This window comes from Gymnoscopelus microlampas (genome assembly GCF_963454915.1).
Source record: "Gymnoscopelus microlampas genome assembly, chromosome: 1".
Classification (NCBI taxonomy): Eukaryota; Metazoa; Chordata; class Actinopteri; order Myctophiformes; family Myctophidae; genus Gymnoscopelus; species Gymnoscopelus microlampas.
Genome location: NC_139962.1, coordinates 26,581,922 through 26,609,201, shown reverse-complemented (window position 1 = coordinate 26,609,201; position 27,280 = coordinate 26,581,922). Strand labels below are relative to the sequence as shown.

Sequence of the window (27,280 nt, the reverse complement as noted above, 5' to 3'; positions counted from 1 at the left end):
ACCACCAATCAGCTTTAAATAGCCTGAAACGTGCTCCTAACAGGTTATTGGGGGAACAATTCTTTTTATGTTTTCGTCACTCGTCACTTTTTGTCACTACCGAAACGGAAAAAAAAAATCACTACCAATCAGCTTTAAATTGCCTGAAACGTGCTCCTAACAGGTTTTTGGGGGAACAATTTTTTTTCTGTTTTCGTCACTCGTCACTTTTCGTCACTACCGAAACGGAAAAAAAAATTCACAAACAAATCACTACCAATCAGCTTTAAATTGCCTGAAACGTGCTCCTAACAGGTTTTTGGGGGAACATTTTTTTTTCTGTTTTCGTCACTCGTCACTTTTGGGGGAACAATTATTTTTCTGTTTTCGTCACTCGTCACTTTTCGTCACTACCGAAACGGAAAAAAAAAATCACAGAAAAATCACTACCAATCAGCTTTAAATTGCCTGAAACGTGCTCCTAACAGGTTTTTGGGGGAACAATTTTTTTTCTGTTTTCGTCACTCGTTACTTTTCGTCACTACCGAAACGGGAAAAAAAATTCACAAAAAAATCACTACCAATCAGCTTTAAATTGCCTGAAACGTGCTCCTAACAGGTTTTTGGGGGAACATTTTTTTTTCTGTTTTCGTCACTCGTCACTTTTCGTCACTACCGAAACGAAAAAAAAAAATCACAAAAAAATCCCTACCAATCAGCTTTAAATTGCCTGAAACGTGCTCCTAACAGGTTTTTGGGGGAACAATTTTTTTTCTGTTTTCGTCACTCGTCACTTTTCGTCACTACCGAAACGGAAAAAAAAAAATCACAAAAAAATCACTACCAATCAGCTTTAAATTGCCTGAAACGTGCTCCTAACAGGTTTTTGGGGGAACATTTTTTTTTTCGTTTCGGTAGTGTCACTACCGAAACGGAAAAAAAATGATTAAGTCCAGAGCTCGATGAGTGTTAGGGACCAAAAAAAAAGTCACTACCAATCAACTTTAAATTGCCTGAAACGTTGTACGATCTGGACACTGGTGACACACACTGTCTTTAGTAGAAGGCCTCACGATGTACATAAGTACATTCCAGCCAGAGTAGTGACAGGTACAATTAATGACTGACTCAGGCTCACTTACAAACATCTGGAGTTCATCCAGATCCCCGTACCATTCCTCTGTTTACGTTAGATGCATAGCGCGCGCACACACACACACACACACACACACACACACACACACACACACACACACACAAGAGATGTACTGTAGGCAGCACACACACCTAGCTTTGTGCACATCCAACACACACACGAAGGCAACTTATGCAAGTGCATAGACACACATGTGAAGTCTAGATATAAATACTGTGAGGACAAAGAAACCTGGCTCTTGCTCTGGCTCTTGCTCTTGGTACGCGGCCCCTTCCAACGGCTACACCATGCAGCAAGGCTGACTCCTGTACTCTGTGCTCTGTTTTATACAATAAACCAACTTAAGGAACTTGTACTTGTCTGGACCTTTCAACTATGTTTCACACTTGTACAATATACTACAGCGGCTAGCAAAACATTTTTAAACGTTAGACAATTTATACACCCTTCAGTGGCCCCAAAATCACATGAAGAATTACTCATGAAAACTAAAAACACTTATCACGTAATAGAGCTGTGAATGCTAAGCCCATTCTGACATAAAACATATGCTATTTCCTCTAGAATAGACGAACCCACTCTAAATAGAGTGGATTCCCAGTAACATGAGGGGAGGAATTAATTACCTGTAAAATATGAATCAATTGTTTCTCATGTAAATTTTTATTGATCCATGTCAATATGTAGGGCAATAACAGTAAAAAAGTCACCAGACTGTACTTTATAACAGTTAACTATACATCAATCAAGAATGCATTAGCACAGAGGTGAAATAGGATTATTCTTCCCTAATATAACAGGAAATAATAGTACATTTATTTATTTTAAATGCCAACATAACATTGATCAAAGAGTGCAAAAACAATAATTTGTGCAGAAACAAAACAAAAATCTATCTTAAATTGCAAAAAGTATTTCACTTTTAATAACTTGACTTATAGGCGTCAACTGCAGGAACTACTTTTTTTAAATTAAATGTCAATGTTAAATAAAACATATCCTTATTAAGCCTGAGAAATTGATATGATCAGAGAAACCCTTCCTAAACACTGGTGAAATACAAATGTTTCATTATGCAAATCATGCTTGTGATTTGGGGTAAAAGTATTTCTTATAATACCACTGACTTATAATATGCATAGAGTGATATTGATCAAAGATATCTGGATGGTTAGATGGAATACTTTATTTATCTAGTATAGATCTAGTTCAAACCTCAGAATTCAAATGTGGAGAGAGTGCCCTCTATCACCCACACTTAATATGACTCCACCGAAAAGGTAACCTAAGCATACAAAATGAATTGTAGCTCTCCCTGACATGTACTGAAAGAAATCAACAGAATTAATAATTACATCAAATTAATTACATCAACATGACAATTGCCTGCAATCATTTAATTACTAAAATGACAAATACAAATATATTAAAATAAAGTTCTATATAGTTTTACATATAGAAAAATGTCAAGCATTTACCAAGATTGTAAGCGTTTACCAATATCAACAATACATTTCCAAAGTGCTATATATAATCAAACTTTAAACAGGGTTTATATGGCCCTTACAATTAAAGGGATAGTTCACCCCCAAAATGACTCTTTTTCCTATTAATTAGTCACTCCATGGAGACTTGAATTAATGGATATTTTTTTGCTTTTGTCACATTCCTAAGCCAATTATTTGATGACCAATGGAGCATTAGGCAGCGGTTCCTACCGGAACCTAATATCCATGAATTCAAGTCTCCATGGGGTGAATAATCGATAGAAAAAAAGTCATTTTGGGGGTGAACTATCCCTTAAATGCCAGAAATCCACTTAATAAAGGCGCATAGCAAGTGTGCAGTATACATTTCTAAATGAACATCCAACTATAGTAAAGACAGTTCAATGTACAGAATTACATTTAAGGTATATGATTTTAGCAAGAATGTTGCCAAACTATAGTAAGTGGCTCCTAGTGTATACAAATAATTTATCAAAACAAATCACAGGTTGGTAGGACTGCATCACCTGACTACTGTCGTTATTGGTATATTGTGGGGTTGGGTAAACCAGTGGTTCTCAAAGTGGAGTCCCCCTGGAACCCCCAAAGGGTCCTTGGGGGGTTCCAGGGGGTCCCCAGCTAAATTATTGATAGTTAGGAATAGGAACCAAATGGACCCTTACAGGTCTGTAAGAGAGTGTACAAATACGGGTCCATTTGGTTCCATTTGTACACTTATGGACATTTTTACAGTTATGGAGGTCCGTGACTTAAAGCAGCACTATGCAACTTTTTAACAACTATATAGCATATTATGTCCCACAAAATTATAAAGTTACATGTTTAAGCAATAACAATCATCCTTCCATAAATGTATAGACTAAGGGGGGTCCCTGCTAGGAGTTTGACTGTATTACTATCTATAGGGGAGACAATGAGTTTCATCCTGGCATTTGCCAATGCACCAAGGCAGAACTGCCAATCAAAGAGAAGAATGGCCAATCACAGCGTGTCCTTGCCTGACATGCTTGCAGAGACTCTTGGGTAATGAAGTCAAAGACATTGGCTCCGATGTTATTTGTGTCCAAAGTGGCCACTGATACCCCAAACTACATAGTGCTGCTTTAATGCATACCAAACTGGGGGTCCTTGAAATGAAAAAGATTGATAACCACTGCGGTAAACTACCCAGAGACTCTGGATACTTTGTCTAAGATACATTTGATTCAAGATAAAACTGCAGTACATCTTCTTACTTTCAGACAGCAGTTTAGAAATACCCAAGCAATACACTTCATCATCAGTGCAGAGTTAAATACAATCACAGCATTACTCATATCTCCGTGGTCCTACTGCAGGTCATTCCCCTGGACACTAAGCTCAGTTTATACCTCGTTGCGCTCATCAAAAATAGCTCATTTTCGAGCAAACATCCTGTTGCATCGCATCACGTCACTTTGCATCATCATGTGTAAATTAAGCTTTAGACTTGATGTCTCTTTGAGTTGACAGAGTGTCTTCTCTTCCTCTTCCTGTGGCACTGCTCCGTCCCAGCAGGCCAGGGGAAGCCATTCTCTGTGGCTCTATAGGCCTCATCATACTCATCACTGTCAGGTTCCTCTTCGGCCATGGGGAACACTTTGTCTGGGAACACCTCTTTCAACTTGGAGTTGAAGAAAGCCTCCAGGCTATGACCAGCCTGGGCCACCTCAGAGTCAGGCTAGTGGAGTGAGGAACATAGTACACACAGATCAGCGATATTCCACTGGTTCTGGTTCTATGTAATGGAAAATTATAATGGTTGTAATTGTAAGCCCAGTTGTTGAAGAGCACAGGGCAGATTTCATTAACTTATCACTTACATAATTGAACTTTGCGCAATTCCGAAACATGAGATACACATCAGCGACGAACTCCTCAGTTGAGTAATAATGGCGCGTGTTCCTCTTGTTGAGTTTGGCCCTGATCACTGACAGGTCCATGGGCCTCTTGATGATCTGGTAGTAATGTCGAGCCTGTGTGCAAAAGTGGTATTAAAAGATTTAAGATTCAAAGGACCATGTCGGATTCAATTTAGCCATTTTGTTTGTTTTTTCCAATGTCAGAAGAAGTCATGAAATATGTGCATAAACCAATCTTTTATCCAGGGACTATTTTGGTTAGTCTTTTCAAATCAATCTGCTTATTAGAATATATTCAAATATATCTATCTATCTATCTATCTACTGTATCTATCTATAATTACTAAAATGTATCTATCTATCTATCTATCTATCTATCTATCTATCTATCTATTAGGGGTGGGACAATATATCGATATCGCGATATATCGCGATACTTTCTCCCGCGATAAATAATCGATATACTGCCGATTTTTTTTTTTTTTTTTTTTTGGTGATACATTGTTTTTCCGACTCTGTATTTGTTTAATGATGATTTTAACTGTTTGGTGCTATTTTATGTGTTTGTGAATTGAATACATGGACTATCGTGATATATCGTTGGTGAAATTTCATGCAATATATCGTGATATCGCAATATATCAAATATCGTGATATTATTGTTATCGAGGGCCTAATATCGCCACAGATATCGTATCGTGAGATACCCATAACGTCCCACCCCTACTATCTATCTATCTATCTATCTATCTATCTATCTATCTATCTATCTGGTTACTGTACCTACAGAATAACTGCCTATGCACTTGGAAGAATTTGATGCACTTTAGGTACCATAATGGAGTCAATGGGGGCTGCAGAATAAACATACAGTAGCCCAAAACAAAATCACTGACTTTATATAAGTAACCATTTATACGCCTTGAAGTTGTAATGAAAAATAAATGAGAGTGCAGACTGCAGCTGGCTTTTAGCTGAGCACTAAAGAAAAACATGTTTAGCCTGTATACTCACAAGTGGACTGACAGGCTCATGGAATGGGGCACTTAGGATGTTACTGAAGATCAAAAGAGTCAATCGTTCACATTTCTACCAAAAAAGAAAGTTAGACCAAAACACAGACGGCAGAGTCAATGACTATACTGTACATCCAAAAAACAAATACAGTATTTACAATAAAAAAAATGTTTCAAATCGTTTTGCAAAATCATGTGATAAATTAACACTCTGGGACTTTACTGTGTGGTTTTAAAAAAAGACTCACTCTCTGGTCGCATGTGGACAGTCCATGGGATGATGATGCGTGGTGCCCAGATGTTCGTTCATTCTCACAGTCGTACTCCATCTCTGGCCGCATGACATCCCTACACAGCGTGCAGATCCAGTCACCCCTGTACACGGTCAATAGCAGTGTGTTCAAAACAACAGATCAACCGTTCTTATTTTGGGCTTATAGGTGGAAAATGGAAATAAATGAAAAATAATTCAAATAAATAAAGAAATAACATTTACAAAATACGACACGTATTTACAAGCGCAAGCTTGTAGATCGGCAATTTTCAGTGTTTGTTATATTATGACAAAGTATATAGGGCTCACGTGGTTAAGAAGTAGAAAGGGAATACAATGGAAGCTGTCAGAAAAGTGTTTTATGTTGGTCTGATGAGATGCATGAGGTGCACTGCTTACGTGGGGAAGCATCGTAGAGGAGGGATATGGCAGGACAGGTGGAAGACTTTGGGACAACGGTCACAGCACAGCAGGTCCCCACCAATAAGACACACAGCACAATAGTCCTCACTTTCCATCTCTGTATTGCCCTGGTCGGGTTGAGCATCCACTGACCTGTCACAACCCCTCGGAGGGCAAGAGTTTGCAATCAGAAGGGGTCTCTGACCAGGACCAATGGGGGGGCCCTCCTGCTGGTCACAGCGTAGTGGTTGTGGATCATCGGTGCCGGTGGTGGTTGAACGGAGTGGTTGTGGTTCGTCAGTGGTTAACTCTGGCTCTGATTCTATTTCCGGCTCAGATCCCACTGAGCCCTGGGAATCTGCGGCCTGATCAGACAGAATATCATAATCGGCTTCTAAACTAGGATCAGAGTCGGGCTGGATGTCCGACTCTGCTTCCGCATCGCCTGATTCCACGTCAGCGTCCTGTTCTTCGCCGTTGTCTGAACCCATTCCTGTATCTGACTCAGGGTCAGGTTCATATTCTGCCCCTGGCTCTGACAACCGCAAAATGTCAGTTTTCCCACAGAGCCCCATCTCTCTAGCAGCCACAGATTCTGCCTTAGTCATCGACTCCCCTTCAGTCTCGGATGAAGACTCTGGGTGCTGGTCGGATTCTGGCGGCGTGTCTGATTCCAGCTGTGGTTCTGAATCCAGATCAGGTTCAGAAAATAGTTCAAGTTCTTCTGAGCCTGACCTGGGATCTGAGTCGGAGTCGAGGTCAGGTGCAGCAGAGTAACGCTGCGGCTCATGTTTTGGGTCAGTGGCTGCAGCTGGCTGAGCGAGGTCTTTAAGAGAACTGCCTTTCCCATGGCTGTGCAACTCATGGATGACCGGGGGTGTGGTAGATTGCCTGGGGCTCCGTTGCTCAGATGTATACGGTGGCGTTATGTGTGAGAGGATGGTCCTCATGGTGTCAGAGCCATCAGCCATTCCCTACACATAACATAACATAACAGTAGAACATACAGCATGTATTATGCATTCACGTCCCCAGAGATCTTCAAATGGCAGGTCTGACAATACACAGTGATATTCTCTGTGTTAATTTAATTCAGAGAGTGTACAGATGGAAAACGTATAAAAGTATTAGAGAAATATATCATAGGCAGCATAGGACAGCTTCCTTAGTCCCTTTGTATGACCAATGCATGTGTCATTCGGACATTTGTGTGGGTTCATCAACAAAATTGACAGAAAAAAATAGGCAGAACTATTTTGTGCATGTTAAACTGTATATTCGGAATAAATACTTTGGGGCGTGTAAACAACACAGTGGATTTTACTGTGTACCGTATGGCCTGTGCACAGTAAAAATGTGTTTCCTCTGTAAAGTGCACACCGCACTTTAAATGCCAGTAGTCACACACGCCATGTTACATCCTGTAAGTTTATTTCCCATGTAGTGTGATGCATTTCCTGTGTAACATATTTATGTGGTATTTTTGTGTTAGCACCTTGGTCCGTGAAAAATGACATTTCACATGAATGGCAATAAACTGATTTGAACTTGAAAGTAAAGAAATCATAGGGAAATATCGGAGCTGAGCCTTTCCCACAGAATACAACTGTATAACCTTTTGTTGCAATAAATTGCTGCTAAATCCTTTGATGCAAGTGTCTCTGTCTGAACTGTTAGCTGGAAAGCTTTCAAAATATAAAATGTTACAGTTTCCCCGATGACATTTCTAGTTACTTTCTAGATGACATTTCTAGTTACTGTACATTACATTTAATTTAAATTAGTATCAAATAGACTACAATCTTCAATGATTGCCAGTTTGTCAGTGATCTGCTGTAAGAAGGTAATTAAGGACAAAATGTCATGCTGTGTTCTGTGACTGCATCTGATTATGTTTACCTCATGGCTCCTAGGGGGCTAGATTAGAAGAGTGTTCATGTGTGTGTGTTTGGGTGTGCCTATCCGCGATTAATCTCGCAAACCACTTGACCTATCAGTGCCACATGTCTTGTGCACACTGTAGGCCAAGGAAGTCAATCACATATTGTGATATAATATTTTTCACATCCTTCTATACATTCTATAAATGAATGAGTCACCGGTGTATCTTGAGAACCGCCCTGCCGATCGACTTCAAACTCAGCATGCGTATCGCCAAGGACCCGAGATTCATAGTCTCAGAGGTGCTGTTCTTCCATATTTTGGCAAGACTGACGTCGACATGATGTCATAAATATGACATCAGAGACCCACAAGAAATCTACGCCCTAGACCCCATCTTGTCTTGTTGTAATCAGAATGATTACAATGATAGGTACTCAATTGAGTCTCCATGAATTCAAGGCTTCATGGGGTGTGCAATTGATAGAAAACTAGAAAAAGTGCTCCTCGGAGCACAGGTCTCCGCCAGGTCAGGTAGGTTATTGTGGCCTCCTGCTGACACTATAATACGAAAATATGTGAAAAGGGTGCCATTTCTTCTAAGACCTTTCAATCGGCCACTGCATTAATGATTTGAGGCATTTTGTTCCATGAATGTGTTTTGCTAAATTAGACCTGCTGGTGGCGCTATAACAGGCCAATGTGAAAAGGGTGGCATTTCTTCCTCGGCCTAGTGGGAATGTGCATGTGAAATTTCACGGAAATCGCATGCTGCGTTCATGATTTGAGACATTTTGTTCAAAACGGACCAATCCTGCAAACTTTTGAAGCCAACCTTAGCCAATGAGGATGGAATATGGAAAATCGGACAGATCCGTGTTGATCACATGACTATAGAGATACAGTGTACCGATTTGCATATTTTTGGACAAAATCTGTAGTAATCTGGAGTAATATCCAAAAATGGGTTTTGCAAAAGCCTCATGGTGGCGCTATGACAGGCTAATCTGAAAAATGTGGGGCAGAGGTTCTGCTGTGGCATCCAGGGAGTGTGTGTGCGCAGTTTCACAGCGACCGGGCCAACGGTGGCGGAGATTAGCTGGTCACAGACAGAAGGACGGACGGACGGACACACGGACACACTGACGGACGGACAGGGGGTAAAACATACTCTCGCCATGCCTTTCGGCCTGGCGGAGACAATAAGACATTTTTGGAGTGAACTACTCCTTTAAACCAGTTGGGGGAAATCACAGGGTCTCTACACATTAACTTCATAGACTTCATTTAACTGTGTTAAATGAGCACTATGGATTTGATTGTGTATGAGTATTTCTAGGTGCACTAGACTGGGGTCCCACAGGGCTCAATAGAAGGTCCTTTTTCCTTCCACACCAAATCTCTATGCTGATCTACAAGCTCACAAGGAGTTGCAATGTAGCACGTTGTGAGCTTGTAGATTGGCTATTTTCACAGAATGTTTGCCCCAGAATTGGGAAGCTGGGTTTGATGTGGTTAAAGTAAATGGAACCCACCTCTGCCATCCCACCTCTCCAGGTTCTGTGCTGTAGGAAAGCACCACTCGTCTCCACTCCACTGGCTGGTAGCGGGTCACTCTGTCGTCTCCCGTGTGGAGGGAGGCGAGACACCAGGACTTTGAGCCTCTCTAAGCACACCATTGGAACCCTGGGACTTCCCGCTTCCTTCTGAACCTCCCTGGTGTTTAAAAGAACAGCAGATGGTTGACATAAGTTTCACTTTGTTCTTATACTTACATACCTATCGCTCCTTTTCATGGAGCATAGGCTGTAGACTACATTCCGCCAGTCCTCTATCCTGGGCCTTCTTTTCCAGCTGTTTCCATGTCAGGCCACACTGCTTGATGTCAGTCTCAAGGTCCCTGCGCCAGGTGTTCTTTGGCCTGCCTCTCTTTCTTGTGCCTTGGGGGTTACATCTAAGGGCTTGTCGCATGATGCTGGTATTGGGCTTCGCCACCTCCTTCTCTTTATCTTAGTTCTTATGAGTTATTATATTTAAATTCACGCCACGCAGTGTACACTGTACCTGTTTTTCGGGCTGTTTCTCTGTGCTCTGTACTTCTCTTTAGTGACCTCTTCATTTGTATAGCCATAAGCATTATCTGGCGATGAAAAAGATTACAAAAATATATACAGGAAGGTTTGCATTTAGTTTATTTGAGCATTTGAGTCGGAGAGTTAAATTTGTCCAGTACCTGACTCAGTTTTATAGGTCAACAAGGGTCCTGGGTGAAGGTACATCGTGGACTGGCCTCTCAGAGGGGCAACAGCAGTGGAGGTTTCCCTGGCAGCACATTGGATCACCCCATCTGAAGCTCTCCTCTGTCTAGCATCCATTACGCCATACTGAGAAGATAAGCATACCGTTCAGATCACATGCAAAAGAAACATGTCATATTTCAGTTGAAGAGACAATGAGAAAAGCATACAGCTGCAAACACGCGTGTTCCACTAAAAATACACTGTTTTGTTCCGCATGCCACTTACGGAAAGCAGCCAAATAGACAGTGGGAAAGAAAGTATCATATTCACCACTCATTGTAATATCTAAGCTTAGAAAACTCAGACCCATCCAGATTTTTCCAGGCCCAGTCATTAGACAGGTTCTGTATCCACCATTGGTACAATGTAGGGCTGCATGATATTAGGAAAACATGAGATATGTGATAACATTGTTGAATAATGCAATGACGATATGACTCAACAAATATTAAGTATATAGTTTGAGCGTCTTTCTGCCTTGCTGCTAACATAGAACACTGACAAAAGAAGAAGAAAGCAATGGATTACTGTACATTTCCATTCAAACAACAATATTGTGCAGCTCTAGTACAAAGTAAAATCTTGATTGTTAATTTAACTCTGAGACTGTACAAATAAAACCAAAGAGACCCGTATTTGGCCGTATTTCCATTTGCACACTCTCAGAGTTATAGAACAGTAAGGGTTCGTTTGGTTCCACACTGTATGTACACTCCAATGAACACTCAGGATTTTACAGTGTAACAACCGCTTGAGCCAGCTTAGTGACTGCCTGCGTTCTGTTGTTTCTACTCTACTGTGCGGGTTCATGGTGGTATTGGCACCTGATCCAGGCTGTGTGTGTTTTGTTGTTTCTTCTCTACTGTGGGTTCATGGTGGTGTTCATTTTGACAGCAATAGTTCTTAGTCTTAGTCTTTTGAGTAAAATTCCATATTTTAGTCATCTGAAATGTTTTAGTTTTAGTCTAGTTTTAGTTGACTATGTATCATAAGATTTTAGTCGACTAAATCTACAGTTGATTCAGTTGTGTTGCGACGCGTTGTGAGTAGGCCTGTCCACAATTATTACATAATCGTCATCGTTTCCATGTTGAAAAATGTTCACACATTTTCAAATGTATATAAAACACGTTTGTAGCTTGTAGATCTGCCATTTCAGCTTTTTTGACATGTATAAAATTATTAAATCAATTTCTTTGTATATGTCAGTTATTTGTCATATCTGCCCAGTGCAATTTTTGATTACGAAGCCTAAAAGGCTTCATATGTTCCAATGTTCAATGCCAAACAAACAATTAAATCGTTAATCGCAATTATTTGAGTGACAATTAATCGTCAACTTAAATTTGTAATCGTGACAGCCCTAGTAGTGAGCTTGTAGATCGGCTATTTTCGGCTACAACCGAGCATAAAATTAGTTTAACCGGATCCCTTCTCCACTAGTTCCTTGACTGCCTCCCTATAATTTTAGTCTAGTTTTTATTTGCTGACAAAATTGACAATATTTGTAGTTTTAGTTTTAGTAAACAGTAACAGTAGCTTAGTTTTTATTTAGTTTTCGTCAGTGAAAAAAGGTAGTCGACGAACATTTTTCGTCATAATTTTAGTCGACAAAATGAAAAGCGGTTCATGGTGGTATGGGCACCTGATCCAGGCTGTATGCGGGCCCAGCGGGCCTCTCGTTGGCGGGGGGGCTGGTGGACGGGGCTGCCAGTTCTGCTGGGAAGCTCTGGGAACGGTTCTTCCTCCTCCCACACACTGAGCTGCTGCCGCTCTGAACGTCATGGGCTGACACCTCCTGAACGTCATGGGCTGACAACGAAGTGGATCTAGCCTGTCACACAAACGCACATGTACAGTACAGTATGCCACCGGTACACACAGGTGCTCCTATTCATGCCTTAGCCTCTTTCAACCTGGTGTCCCTATTTTTGGGCATGTCATTGTAGGAGACATCCTACTATAATTCTAGTAACCTCTGTGCGTTTGTAGTGGTGGTGAAGTGGTGGTGAAGACACCCGGTTCTCCTCAGTGGCTGGACCAATTGCTCTGATTTTGCTCACAGCCATTGACCATTACCATCTCAACTTAACTGTGAAGCCCGTTTTTCAATTTCATCAAATCTCAGCTTCTTATTAGCGTTTTTGTGTCAAACACTGTCGCCATGGTTACGGGGCTGCCCAGCTATGGGACGAACTGCCTCCCGGGTTGCCAGATCATGTGCGCATATCCCCCCACGGATGCGCTGCGCCGACCGGGTATGGTCTAGTTTTTCAAATTCTCTCAAAAGATGTCTATTATTATTGTTATTATCAAAAATATACAAAAATGTATAACAAGCTTGTGTCGTGAGCTTGTAGATAGTATTTTCTTCCGTCGCATGACAGACTATACAACAGATGATAAGTTGGAAGTGTGACGACCATATGAGTGTTATATGCATGCATGTGCACATGCGCCCGCACACACACACAGACGCACGTACACACACATACATATGTGTGCACGTACTATGCAAGTACGCATAGGCTACTGATAAAAACATGTCAAAGCCTACTCTGGGTCTGTTTCACAAACATGAAGCAAAGCTCATACAACTGCAAGGATCACAGTTATTCTCAGGATAATGAAGGGATTAGTTACAACATCAATTATCTTATGTAAATCCACCATCAGGCTTACGGTGGGCTCATTTGAATAAGCAGCACTTGCAAAGCACTGATTAATCTCTACCTTTCTTCTTTAATAACAACTTGAACAAAGTATGTTTCTCCACACACAGAAATGTATCAAATTTACGATGCCCGCCTGAAAAATAACTTGTTTTCAGGTTGTTTTTATTCAGCACTCTCTTCTTTCACTCTCTCCTTCTACCTGCTCTTTCTCAAATGTATACAGATTTAGGCCAAGGGAGCTAAGCATGTCCTTATAATTACCATGTGATTAAAACACTTACCTATTCCATGCCCCGAAGGAGAGGTGTGAAGGAGTGTAATGCAGAGGCAGAAAGAGAGGGATTATACAGCCTCTCTATCATGAAGGGTAGGAATTTATCTTAGCGTGGTAACCAGCGCTTAAATCACACTGTCAGCTTCCACTATTCCCTTAGTGACTCATTAAAGACAGGTTAAGTACACGTGTGGCTGCACCCAAGTGGTTTATTTTCTCATTTTCAGACGCTAGGAATTGAATGTGCAAACAGTCTTTGTGTTTGTGATCATGCAACTGCAACATTTTTTGATAGGTGATCATGTGGTTGTTCAAGCCTCTGACATAAAGAGAACTAATGATAACAGTGGTATTCTTTTTTTTATTTATTTTTTTATTTTTGTGTAGGTTTTTAATTAGTCAGTGAAGCTCTTTGTTTACCATCAGTGTTTCTTCATAAGAGAAGAGGCAGGTTTCTGTCGTACCATCTGGTTTCGGTATGATGACGGCTCATTCTATCATCAAACCAATGCCTTCGATATCGGCTGTGTGCCAATAATGAAACAAGATTCACTGCTTCCTGTCTTGTACGTACTAATTGAAATTGCCTGTTCAAACGTCACACTGAATGTGAATTGTAAATGAAGGGCTTCAGTCCAAACACTACATCCATTTTGGAGGAAAAATTATATTTCACCCAAAAATTAATGGATAACTGTATCCTCAAAGAAAAAAAGAAAATAGTCTTAAATCAGTTCCAAGTTGGTCCATATTTTGCTCATATCATTATAGGTGAACATTTTCACACTGTTTATTTATTTTATTTTAATTCGTTTTTTTAAAACAAATTTATAGTGGAAATAGCTAAAATTGTTCGCAACGCATCATGATGCGATGCGTTGTGAGCTTATACATCGGCTGGTATTAGTCCTACAACAAAGCATAAATTAGGGCTTAAACCCTAAGTGGTTAAAAGGACTCCTAAAATGAATAATAATGTGATGTGAGATCTATATGGCTGCCTTACCCTTCTATTTCTGTAGTCTGTATGTGGCAGTGAAAGTCTGTTTCCCTGCTGTTCTCTTCTCAGCTCTGCTGCTGGGGAGATGTAGAACATCTGCTGCTGTTCAAGGGAGATGTACTCCCTCCTTCCTTGTTGCGACCCCCTACCCACAGAATCTCTGCTCTCAACCAGTGGCGTGTGCCCAAGGCTCTGCTCGCCTCTCCATCTCGGCTCCCAGCTCTCTTCGGTCGTTATCTCTCGGCCAGCGGCCGTCTGGTCAAGGCGCTGTGCTTGTGACGTTTTGCAGGCCAGCGGTTTTCCTTGACACTGACCCTGGGCCTGGCCTGGCCTGTCGCTGTCCGCAGTAAGCTGAGCCTGGCAGTCGGAATACTGTTCCACACGGCATTGGCGATGGTGAGACTTGAGCTGCGGCTGAGGCGTAGCGGGTCGTGACTGGGACGTGGATCCGTGACTGGAACCGAGCTGGGTGGGCGATGTGGCTGAGGAAGACGATGGAGGAGCAAGGTTATTATAGTTAACTAAAACTAATGAAATAATGAAAATGAGAATTGGCAAAACATTTTCTTTAACTAAGTGAAACGATATTGAGTGTTTACTATATTTTAAGACTAGTATTTTGGGTGAGAAGGTTTCTGCAAAAACAGCGATGATAGCTGATCTATAAGCTCACATGCGATGCATTGTGAGCTTGTAGATCAGACCTTTTGTAATCTTACCCCAGGCCCAGACTATGACATAAAAAACTGAAACTAACACTAAAAATAAAAACCAAACTAAACTAGAAAACCTACTTTAAAAACTAATCAAAAGTAGACTGAAATTGAAAACAAAAAGTCCAAATGAAAAGAATTACAAATGAATCCATTAAAACTGGTAATGCGTCTGTGTCATTTTAGATGTTAGCGTTGGCTATTCAAAAATAGCAGATCTACAAGCTCACAGCGCGCCACTTCGTGCCGCGCTGCGAGCTTGTACATCTGCTATTTTTGAACATTTTTTTTAAATCTTGAATGTTTGAGAACAACTGATTTAGAAGGCATTTGTAGAATAATCCACCTCAGGTCTTAATGGGTTAAACTGTACCAACCTTGTGGGGGAGTGGGACACTGTAGGGATGAGTGCATGAGCGGGGGACTGGCTGGACCACAGCACCTCTGGATCTGCTGGCTCTGGAGCAGAGCATGTTGAGCACAGCTTGAGCTGTAAGGGACGGCTTCCAGCTGGCTCTGGTCCAGGTTAGCCATGTCGGTCTACGGAGAGGGAATCAGGGTTATTATAGTTAAAACTAACAAAATAACTCAAACTAACAAATTTACTACAACTAGAATTGAAAAAAAAAACATTTTAGTTAACTGAAATAAAAAGAGAAATGAGGCTTAATGAACTTAAATTACCGGTAACTAAAATCATAGAGATTTTACGTGGCGTGACACATTGTGAGCTTGTAAATAGGCTATTTTAGCTATTTCTGTGAATATTTTGAATCTCACCCCTGACAAATACCCCTTATTACAATAAAAATAAATAGAAATTAATAAAACTAACACTAAAACTAATAAAATGTAAAAACTAGAACAACCTTGGAGGGAATGCAGTGCATGCAGCATATCTGGGGATGACAGCAGGCCTGGTAGCCACAGCCCTGGTCTGGTCCTCTGTGACACACGGAGGGCAGGGCCAGGCAGCCCATGGGCGTCGGCCTCAGGATGTCTGGACAGGCCAGGCCCTCAGGGTAACTGCAGTCTCCTCCTTCTACATCCAGCTCACCTGCACAGAAACACATAGTGATGGGTTAGTGAAGTGGTTCTCATTTTTTTCTGGATCAGGACCCACTTGAAGATCTCGAAAGCGTTCCCGACTCACCCATCTGACCACTTAACTTGAGTGGTCAGATGGGTGAGTCGAGTCAGAGCATGTTTATTTTAATGATGAATCGATTGTGTTCCGGCTTGGATCAACGGAACTAACGTCGCATACTTTAATATCTTATTTATTGGTATCACTTTGAAAACATATTTGTCAAGCTTTATAGAAAAAATACCATGAATTTCTATGTACATATTTTTTTTAGATTAATGCTATATTATCAATAAAATCTTGGGGGCCCACTTGAAATATCCTCACAGCCCACCAGTGCCCCGGCCCACAGGTTGAGAGCAACTCAAAATGGGAATATGTTCATTATAATATTAAGCCCCTACATACTTTGTACAACAAATAGCAAAAGTAGCCGATTTTTAAAAATTGCAGAACTACAAGCTCACAATGCATCGTGATGCGATGAATTGTGAGCCTGTAGATCTGATTTTCTTTTAAATATTGAACGTTTTTGAAAAATATTACAATGACAAAATAATCCCAAAATAGGGATGCCAGGTTGAAAGTGGTTAGGTGGTGGTTAAATGTTTCTTATTCTGATTGAATATTAACAACTCATTACAAAATATTGTGTTTAATATACACACTGATATATCAGCTTGCGTCAAATTAAATTCACCTAATGTGGAAATTTGCTTAGTCCAGTAGCTAGCATCCCAGTTGAACTTGATCTTGACAGGAACCCAAGCGTCTTGGTGGAACGATGATTCAAACAGCTGCTGCATTTGAAGTGAAATCTGACAGGTGAAGCAGAATGGAAAGAATCATATTATATTCATTATATAAGTCTTGAATCATTTTTGTTGAAAAAGGAGTTGTTGGTAAATGGTGCATTTATATAGCACCTTTAATGATCAATCGATTGTGTTCAACAGAACTAGTATACTTTTTATTTATCAGTATCACAATGAAAACACATTTTCCAGGTTTTAAAAACGGGGTGCCGTGATTTTCAGTGATCCCCCCCCCCCCCCAAAACATAATCATCAGGTATTATGGTTATACTAGGAGGAAGCTTTTTTTTTTTTTTAAAGTGTACAGAAATTGTTAAAATTATGTTTTTATGTGGACACGTCTCCAGTTCATTAAGTATACCTGGTTCTCACCTTAGCACCTCCTCCACCACCTTAGCATGCCCACACCTGTGGGCATGCCAAGGTGGTGGAGGAGTGGTCTTATAGTGTTTCTACCTCCTCCTCCTCATGCCCACACCTGTTGTGTTATGATAATGAGGGGGAGGGTATGTTTTTACTATGTCACTAAAGCGCTGTTTTTCTGTTGGCACGTTTGACCCTCAAGGTTTCAGCCTCCAGGTAGAAACTCAAAATAGTCAGAGAAGACATAAAACACCATAAAAACACCACCAGGGGGCTTAATGAAGTTCTATCAACCTCATAGACACATGAAAAACAGAAAAAGTGCAAAACCATGGCACCACCTCTTTAGAGAAAAAATACCAAGTGATTTGTTTAACATTATATTTGAATAATAAATTAATGTTATATTTATCATACAAATCGTAGTGTTTTGCAATTATTTGGTTACTCACTTGCAATACCCTCGTGGCCCACAGGTTGGTAATCGCTGCTGCATAACATTACAGTAGGCCAGGGGTCTTCAACGTTTTTCAGGCCAAGGGCCCCCTAGCTGAGAGAGGTGAAGCAGGGACCCCCCTCTATATTGTATAAAATTGTGTTTCAGATTAAACTTGTTTTGCTCTTTTTTCCCTCTAGACCTATACCTCTTTGCCAAAAATAGCCGATATACAAGCTCACAACGCCTCGCAGCGCGAGGCGTTGTGAGCTTGTAAATCTGCTATTTTCGGCTAATGTTCCCCTCAGAATAGGGATGCTAGGGTTCAAGTGGTTAATGTAAAAAAAAAACATATCTCACAAATATTTGGTGGCCCCCCTGTAGTAACTCTTGAGGAACCCCTATAGGGGTCCCGGACCCCCTGTTGAAGACCCCTGCAGTAGGCTATGCAAGTGGTCTTCTGGTGAGCCCTCCTCTCAGCTTACCAGCTCCCTGCTGAAGAGCACCGGGCTCCTGCCATGCTGGGTCGTCGCCCAGGTGATGAACCTCTGCACATGATCTAGCTGCCCGCATGTCTCTATCGCCCCCTGCAGCTGGTCCTCTAGATTACGCTGAAAGTCCTCAGTGATCTTCTAAACACAGAGACAGAACAGCCGCCACTGGTAATTACAGTACTTGCATGGAGTCATGGATGGATTGCGGACTAATCAATGGCTCATTTTTCTTTTGGCCAGAATTAGTTCTCAAAAATGCTGGTCTAAGCTGGTCGGACAGATCATTATTTGGCCTGTCCTTTGCTCAACTTTCAGGACGGATTAGGTCATGTTGGTAACTGATGCCTTGCGTGTAGATTCATGGTCAACTGAATCATGGGAGGGAATGAGAGAGAGAGAAAGTAATTACCTCCAGTTGCTCTATTAATAGGTGGGCCCGTTTGTTAAGCTCGTTCATCATAATCATCTTTGCCATTTTAATCTGGTTCTCAGCCTTCCTGTGCATGATCTTTATTCCATGGAGCCTGAGATGGGAGGACAGAAAATGATACGCTGATTGCTGACAGCAAAAATCACAAAAACAGTTTGGATGCATTGATGTTTGGTTTCAACTGATACCTTAAGGAAGTTATTTTGCAATGCCAGAAAAGCTGAACAAATGTTCTGTTATCATTTCGAAGATGAATTTATGTAACAGCTGTCAAGATCACCCTCGCCAAATCCCGATGTGTCCCCATGTGTTTGCTGAGAATTTGGTGATTGTACACAGTATGTGTGCATGTTGTGGAGTGTAAACTGACCTGTCCTCTGTCTGTTTGGCTGTGTTCTCAACGGCAGACCTCCTTTCATCCACCTGGGCCACCAGGCTCTCAAATAGCCACTGCTGGTCCTGTAGGGCCTTCCCAATATGCACTAACCTGGGGAAAACGTACAGCACAGTACAGTACACACCACAGGGTTAGCTCGAAACTAAGTGCATCATTTTACTCTGCAACTGCTACAGTCCCTATTAAAACCAAGAAAGTGAATCATATCACTTCAGTTCTCAAAACTTTACACCGGCTCGTTGTCTGAAAAGTAACCGATTGAAATACTACTGTTGTTTGTTTTTATAAAGCATTGAGTGGTTTAAGGGCAACATACATGTCTGATCTTGTGCTACGTACATTATGAACCATCCAGATATCTCAGGTGGTCTGACACAGGTCAGCTTTCTGTCCCTAGAGTCAAAACTAAATATGGAGAAGCAGCGTTCAGGTTTTATGCACCGCATACTGTATCTGGAACAAACTCCTAGAAAACTGCAGGTCTGCTACAACTCTCAGTTCTTATAAATCAAAGTTGAAGACTTTTTAATGAGGTTTTACTGAGATTAATTTCTTGTGCTAGACTGTAATTTTATTCTCTCATTCATCTGTATTATTTGAGCTTATTCTTATTTTCTATTCTCTTAACTCATTAAGAACTAGTGTTAATTGTATTCAAAAGTCCTGTTTTATAATGTGTCTAAATGCTCTTAATGTTGTGTTTAAAATACTTTTCTTTACACAATTAACAAATAAACTTTCTTCGCTTTGCCTTTGGACAAACAGTTATTTTAAATCAAAGCTGAAGACTTTTTTAATGAGGTTTTACTGAGATTCATTTCTTGTGCTACACTGTTATTTTATTCTCTCATATGCATCTGTATTATTTGAGCTTATTCTTATTTTCTATTCTCTTAACTCTTTAAGAACTAGTGTTAATTGTATTCAAAAATTCTGTTTTATAATGTGTCTAAATGCTCTTAATGTTGTGTTCAAAACACTTTTCTTTACACAATAAACAAATAAACTTTCTTCGCTTTGCCTTTGGACATACAGAGTGGCATGATTAAATTCACTTCTCCCGGGAGAAGACATTATGCAAGTGACCTTAGGAGGCAACAACTGTACTATAACGCCGTAGAGCACAACATTGCATGAATACTGAATAAGAATTAGACAGGCCAAGGATACTGTATGCAGATCCAGGTTGATAAAAGTGACAAGACATTAGGGAGAGTGTTGTTGTTCCAAGGAAGTTTTTGAACCCATGTTTAGCCCCTCTCTGCACTGTCCTTGTGCACTGTGTCTGAGGACTGACCTGTGGTTCTTGTGGGTGGACAGGTGACAGCTGTTACAGCACAGAAGGTCACAGGACTCACAGAACAGCTCCAAGGGCTCCTGTCTGTGTGAGTGGCACGTGAGGACGGAGCGAGGATGCAGCCCTGGGCCTAAAAGACCAGAGGGAGGTGAGGCTGTAAACACGCAAAAGACGCTAACGAACCAATTGACACTCACAGCTTAACGTGTGACGCAAATGTATCACTGAAGCATAAACACATTTTGACAGAACAGAAGCTTGTACTGACATAATAAATTCAGACAAAACAACATGTATAGTACCATATTTAAAACCATTTAATGATTAAGCCTGTTTAGTAGGGGTCAATAACTTAAGCTTAATTTTCCAAGATTTTCAAAAGATTTAACAAAAGTGTTATGTGTTGTATCTAATAGTAATTTAGACTAATTCAAAGAAGTTGACTACATTTCCTTCCAAACATAAATTCTTAATTAAGAGGAAAACTATGGAAGAAGAGATGTTTGTTCAGCGGCTGAGAAAGAACACACACACACACACACACACACACACACACACACACACACACACACACACACACACACACACACACACACACACACACACACACACACACACACACACACACACACACACACACACACACACACACACAAATACAAATTAATACTGATCATTAAAAGGATTGACCACTGATTCTCCATGCAAATGTATATAAACAGAATTCAGTGGTGTTCTTCTGCATTAAACAGACATAGAGCACCTGGCCCTTTTATCGTGTTGTTTTATCTTTGGATTCTTTGATGCAGTAAGCAGGATCTCATTTTGAGAGCAACAAAGGAATCAGGCTTTATTCTAATGTTGCTGTGAGGTATCCCTCCAAGATGAATGGACTTTTTAAATAGATGTCCATCATTTTCATCATTGTTCAGTGCCAGTGGTAACAGGGTTAATTGATCACTGTATTGACAATATTAAAGCACTTTGATGGACAAATTTCACAAAAATGTAAAAGGAAAGAATGTTGAAGTTGCAGTGAGGCAAAGCAAAAACCACAGGTGAACAAACCTCTCCCTCTCTCTTTCTCACTCCCACACACACACACACGCACGCACGCACGCACGCACGCACGCACGCACGCACGCACGCACACACACACACACACACACACACACACACACACACACACACACACACACAGAGTCCCCAAAATAACTGTCACAAATATCAAAATAGGTCATACTGTATATATGCAGCAATTATATGAAGCCTAAGTTAAATAATGTATTGAGCTAAAACAACAGACTTCCGGTGAATAAGCACATAAGTTAGGCCAAACACACACACACACACACACACACACACACACACACACACACACACACACACACACACACACACACACACACACACACACACACACACACACACACACACACACACACACACACACACACACACACACACACACACACACACACACACACACACACACAGTCAGCTGTGTGTGTGTATTTAGAAGCTGATGGCTCTGCGGCAGAGAGCACACAGCATCAGCCCTGGTGCATCAACTTTAGCTGAGTGACCACATCCTGCCTGGAACCTAGTGCTTCATAACCACATTGTCATTTTCACAAGGCTGTTCTCACGGATAAATAAAAATAAATGTAAGTATGTATGATTGTGCAATGTAAAGAGATACAAGTACCCGCTTTCAAGAATAAGAGCTGCTAGATATACACTGAAGCATCTTGAGAAAAAAAAGACAGCTAGAAAAGTGGACGTGTTTGAGCACTTGAAAATCTGTGCCACACATTATTAAGAGGAAGTATTGTACTGTATAAGTAATAATGGCTTCTCCAAAGCCATGTTGAAGTCATGCATAATTAATTGCAATGTTCTTAATGAGGCGTGATGAACAAATAAAAGGTGAGCAGGGCAAACAAAGAAATCCAAACAGGCTTGCAAATGACAGTGAGGAAGACTAAACATTCTGTGTATGTACTTCCCACCTATGGCTGCCTGAAAAGTGAAGAAAGCATAGATGTGAGGCACTAGGGCAGCACAATTAATCGGAAATAATCAGAATTGTGATTTTAGTATCATTACAGACCACTTGACCAAAGATATGGCACTGATAAACACAGCGAGCAACAAAGACATTAAGAAAACAAACACTGTTCAGTCCCATGAGGCAGGCTTGAACAGAATTAGATATTAATGCTTGCCTGGTTCAATTGTGGTCAGTGAGCCGTTGCCTCTCTGGTGCATGTCAGGACACTGGGTGGAGGTGGGCCTTGCCAGTTGATGCAAATCTGCATACTGGGTGGAGGAGGTGTTGATGGTGGTGGTGGTGGTGGTGTTGGTGGCGGTGGCTTTCTGGTGCTGATGCATATCGGTGCACTGGTAACACAACCACTTGTTGCAGAATGTACAGAGGCTCTGCGCACCCCTCTGCTCTGAGCACTCTGAGCAGCTCTGAAACACACACAAACACTTATGACATAATACTGCAACGATCTCAAGAAGGCACACACTCACACGCACGCACGCACGCACACATACACACACACACACACATGCCACATATTACAAAACTCACACATGTATAAAGATGGGGTGAGACTGTGGCAAGCAAGCTTTTGTTACATCTTAAGTTTGGGCTAAATCACACACTAAATCACACGCTCAGGAACTGATTCAACACAATTTAAGTCCATACAATCTTCAGGATGTCAACAAGCAACCAAACATTGTCAAAAACAACATAGCACTGCATATTTTCAATTTCTAGAATAAAGATAATTAGTTAGGGAAAAACTGCCTTTACATGATCAAATAATTTCTAATATTTATTTTGTCGCAAACCCTAGGAAGAGTTACAGTATAAAGGAGCACAGACAATATGGCAATATCCACATAATTACCTCAGTCACACTGCTGCATACACACCACATTAACCCCAACATTTTGCACTGGGAAAATTTTGCAGAACATTTAATGACGTTCTGGTGAAATATGACATCCTATTATTTTTTTTTATTTTTTTTTTAGAAAGACAGGAATGGTTCGCGGAGGGGGGTTGGGGGTATACAGGAAGGAATACTGCACGAAACGTCTTACCTTCTCCATTTCAATGCCGAGTAGAGTATGTCCTCTGGTGAGCACTGGAAGTGGTGGCCAGCGGAGTTGTTGCTCTCTGTGGGAGGGAGAGGACAGCATGCAGCCTGGAGCCTCAGTCGCACATACAGTAGCAAAACACAGACACTACGCTTCTACCTGCAGCAGGAAACAGTGCACACCGAGAGGTGGCCCCAGAGATGGCTTACATGACAGTCTCGCTCTGCTCCCTCCTACCCAGTTCATCCATGTGTAGGACTTCTCATGGCAGGAGAAACGAATGTCACATTCAAATTCATCCTCTGCTGCTCTCTGGTAAAACTGCCACACACAAAAAGAGAGAGAGAGAACCTAATCCTTTTTCTTAAATAAGCCTGTGCATAATAATTGGGAATTAGGGAGATAAGATAATTATTTTTTTTCTAGGGCAAAATATCCCCGGAAGCCCTTCTCAAAATGGAGGGATCGACCATAAGTGACCTACAATGTTGAAGGCAAGGAAGTGTGAGTGAGCACTGTTTTGGGCACTGGTCCAGGGCAGGACTGGTCTAAGTTTGGTTGGGCTGTCGCGCTGGGGACATGTTAGGATGGGTTGGGTTGGGCTGGGCTATGGATGGGCTGGCTGTGCCCTTTTTCGACATCCCTGTGTCAGCACAAGGAGGGGACAGGTCCCTGTGGAACCACATGCTAACGTAGCACACCGAAACCGGGTCAGGCTCTGATGAGCTCCAGATGGGACTGGATACAGTGCTGATATTCCCTCTAACACTGTGAAATCAATTAAGATCTTATCACAGCACTTCAGAGAGAAGGAATAGCACACACTAAAGGAGAATACAATGAGCTATCTTAAGAGCTGAAACAGGAAACCCAAATACAGATGGTATTGTATTACAATACAGTAGAACTAAATCACCCAAAAAAGTGGAATACACTTATGGGAGATATGGAACTTGTAAAATGAACTGGAAAATGGTAATATAGTCCTTCAATAACATAGCAACGGAAACGTGATACTTCGACCCACTATGAAGTACAGTCCAAATCAAAGTTAAAAAAAAGAAAAAGATATCTAGAGCTGTGAGCAAGTCTGCCTAACAACAACCCCTGCAGCCTGACCTACAAATCTGACAACTTTCTTATCCTTGGGTGCTTCACAGGGGAGCTCAGAGCCATCCCATTTCCCATTGTGTGCTGAAAGACCCAGTTTAAAACACAATTAGTCAATCACAGTGCATCCTGCTTCACTCTGTCACTCCACTCTCTTGCATTTTTAAAACCTTTATTTTTCAGTGCACATTAAAGCCATTTGTCTCTTAACCCTAAACCATTCATATATTTTCTACCCTGCTAAGTGAAGGTGGATAAAACACAGCCTTAGAGCACACCATCTCAGGAGATGTCACAATAATAGAAGCTTGCGCAGTGATCAGTCCCTTGAAAGCACACCTTCGTAACATCCATTAACTATGGGGTGAAAAGACCTTTTACATCTGTCAAAAGAAGGATTATCTTCCACCACAGTGACAAATTAACTGCTAAGTTATTATACAGCAGAGGATACACATTTTGGCTAAAGATATCCATCCTTCCTACATCTTGACTCCCTTGCCCAGAAATCCATCCATATGAGAGGTGCTTCTTAGCTAGCATCCCCTATAGTTTCAGGGCAGCATACACATCGTCAAATTCTTATTGAAGAAGCAATACAAACAAACAATACGAGCAATGCATAATTTAAGCAAAAGGTAGTCTTGAGGTGTCTGGAATTCAGCCACTGTGGTTTAATGTTGCATTGAGTATGCTATGAAACTGTTTTGGCATACTGGCCCCATAACCCTGTTTCCAAATCAGGGAGTGGCTCATTTGACAGTTGATCAGGAAATTACCTCCTGATGTATCCTGTCAAGGGGTAATCAAAATTGTTTCTGTGTCACATGAGAATGATGCAAAATTCTTGCTAAACTGTTTCCTAAAATGAGTAACATAGGCTTCTTGGTGTTGTTAATGTAGGCTACATTAATGCCTTCTGCTACATTTCAGCTGATCCCATGAAAGCCATTACTGCTATGGTCATCAATGGCAAAACACTTTATTGAACCTGCATGTTAATTTGATTTAATATATTTAACATGTTCATATTGTTTGGTACTGTTGAGATTGGTTTGATCAATATGCATCTCTCATGATCAGTGAAAAGTATGCATTGAGGTGTGTCAATCACAAATACCCTGAGGTAGGTATATATCTTTTCTTCTGCACTCCTTTACATTGACACATAATAGGCTACATGTGGCTGTAAACTGAGAGAATACCACAACATAAAGCAAGACAATGTTTCAATTATATTGTGGGTTTCCAAGTGTCAATCAGCAGTATGCTACTACACCCTGGTACAGCCTCTGTTTACCCCGTAGCCTACCTTTGATCTGTTATAGTAGCTGGAGGGTTTTATGTGATAGGTATTATGTATTATGTGGTTCTCAACCTTTTCAGGCCATGACCCCCCAAAATAGTCATATTTCAACTGGGGACCCCCCACCCCAATAAGCACTTGGAATGTTAGGAGTTGAGGCATTACATTTAGTTTGACTCGGTTCCACAGATAAATATTCAATATTTTCAATATTTTCACAATATTATTGTGAAAATAACAGATCTACAAGCTTGTAGATCGGCTAAATGTTTGCCTCTTTCTCATATTATTTGACAATTTTACCAATGTTTGACCATGTTTTTATAGTATGTATATTTTCTTTAGGTATTATAAAGATCTAAGCCATTAAACTGTCACTTCACTGTCATCTGGGGACCCCCAAAATCATGTGGGGGGGGGTCCCAACCCACAGGTTGAGAACCACTGTGATAAGCCACTCTTTTTTCTTTATTTATTTATGTTTTTTATTTTTTTAAGACATGACGCCCAAAACACGCAGCATCACAGTAGCCTACCTACTACAATCCACAAGAGAAACAAACACAACACCATAACATAATCAATAAACTTACACATACATACTGATCGTTTCAATTCAGAGCAGCATTACCAACACGGACACCAATAAACTATCTATTGTGCCATTTAACAAAATTACCTTCGCACTAGGGCTCACTCACAAGTCACAACCATGCAAAACATCCAACAAGAAACACGTTACTATCACGCGCGATTTTCATCATGTTCATAGCGAACAATTAAATCTAATGAATATTAAACTGACTGTGTTACGTTATCGGACAGCTGCCGGCTGCGATTCATGTCCAGACTGCCTCCAGTATGTTCTTTACCTTGACCTGAGCATCACTGGAGGAATCTCCCCATCGGATGTCGCTCTTTGGTCGCTCTTCTTCTTTGGTCCAGCAAACTGTGTCAAGTAAGCCACAATTAAAGATATAGCATCCGGTTGAAGGTTTCAAAATAAAACCCAAATTGGCGTACAAAAAACAGTGGATAAAGGCAAGGGGTACACTGTAATAGGGGTACACTGTAAAAAGCTCCCAGCCAAGACTTTATTATAGATTAACGTATCGACACACAGTCTTCTTCAGAATGATCAATAATGACACACACAGGCTGCTTTTTTCACAATAAAGCTTGAGAAACCAAATAGTAGGCCATGGCAGTGGTTCTCAACCTGTGGGCTGGGACCCCACATGATTTTGGGGGGGTCCCCAGATGACAGTGAAGTGACAACTTAAGGACTTTTAAGACCTTTTTAATACCTACCAAAAAAAGTAATCAACAAACGATACTATAACAACTGGTCAAACATTGGCCAAATA

At 40.9% G+C, this 27,280-nt stretch overlaps 1 protein-coding gene across 2 annotated transcripts; it reads right to left on the bottom strand.

Moving 5' to 3' along the window:
• Nucleotides 1–1,821: 1,821 nt before the first annotated feature.
• Nucleotides 1,822–26,826, bottom strand: trim66 (tripartite motif containing 66). Of its 2 annotated transcripts, XM_084045273.1 has the most exons (21): nucleotides 26,786–26,824; nucleotides 23,707–23,818; nucleotides 23,501–23,576; nucleotides 22,606–22,855; nucleotides 20,378–20,507; nucleotides 19,054–19,170; nucleotides 18,663–18,777; nucleotides 18,245–18,391; nucleotides 16,846–16,963; nucleotides 15,928–16,115; nucleotides 15,436–15,598; nucleotides 14,352–14,827; nucleotides 12,042–12,230; nucleotides 10,330–10,480; nucleotides 10,161–10,236; nucleotides 9,632–9,812; nucleotides 6,213–7,189; nucleotides 5,788–5,914; nucleotides 5,538–5,612; nucleotides 4,485–4,637; nucleotides 1,822–4,342 (listed from the first exon to the last, which is right to left on the bottom strand). In XM_084045273.1, the coding sequence occupies exons 2-21, from the start codon at nucleotides 23,745–23,747 to the stop codon at nucleotides 4,106–4,108; spliced, it is 3,987 nt and encodes a 1,328-aa protein (XP_083901399.1). In that variant the 5' UTR covers nucleotides 23,748–23,818; nucleotides 26,786–26,824; the 3' UTR covers nucleotides 1,822–4,105. The 2 variants fall into 2 exon arrangements, with proteins under 2 accessions (XP_083901399.1, XP_083901400.1); XM_084045274.1 differs by lacking the exon at nucleotides 1,822–4,342 and having other exon boundaries at nucleotides 4,598–4,637; nucleotides 5,538–5,580; nucleotides 26,786–26,826.
• Nucleotides 26,827–27,280: the final 454 nt, after the last annotated feature.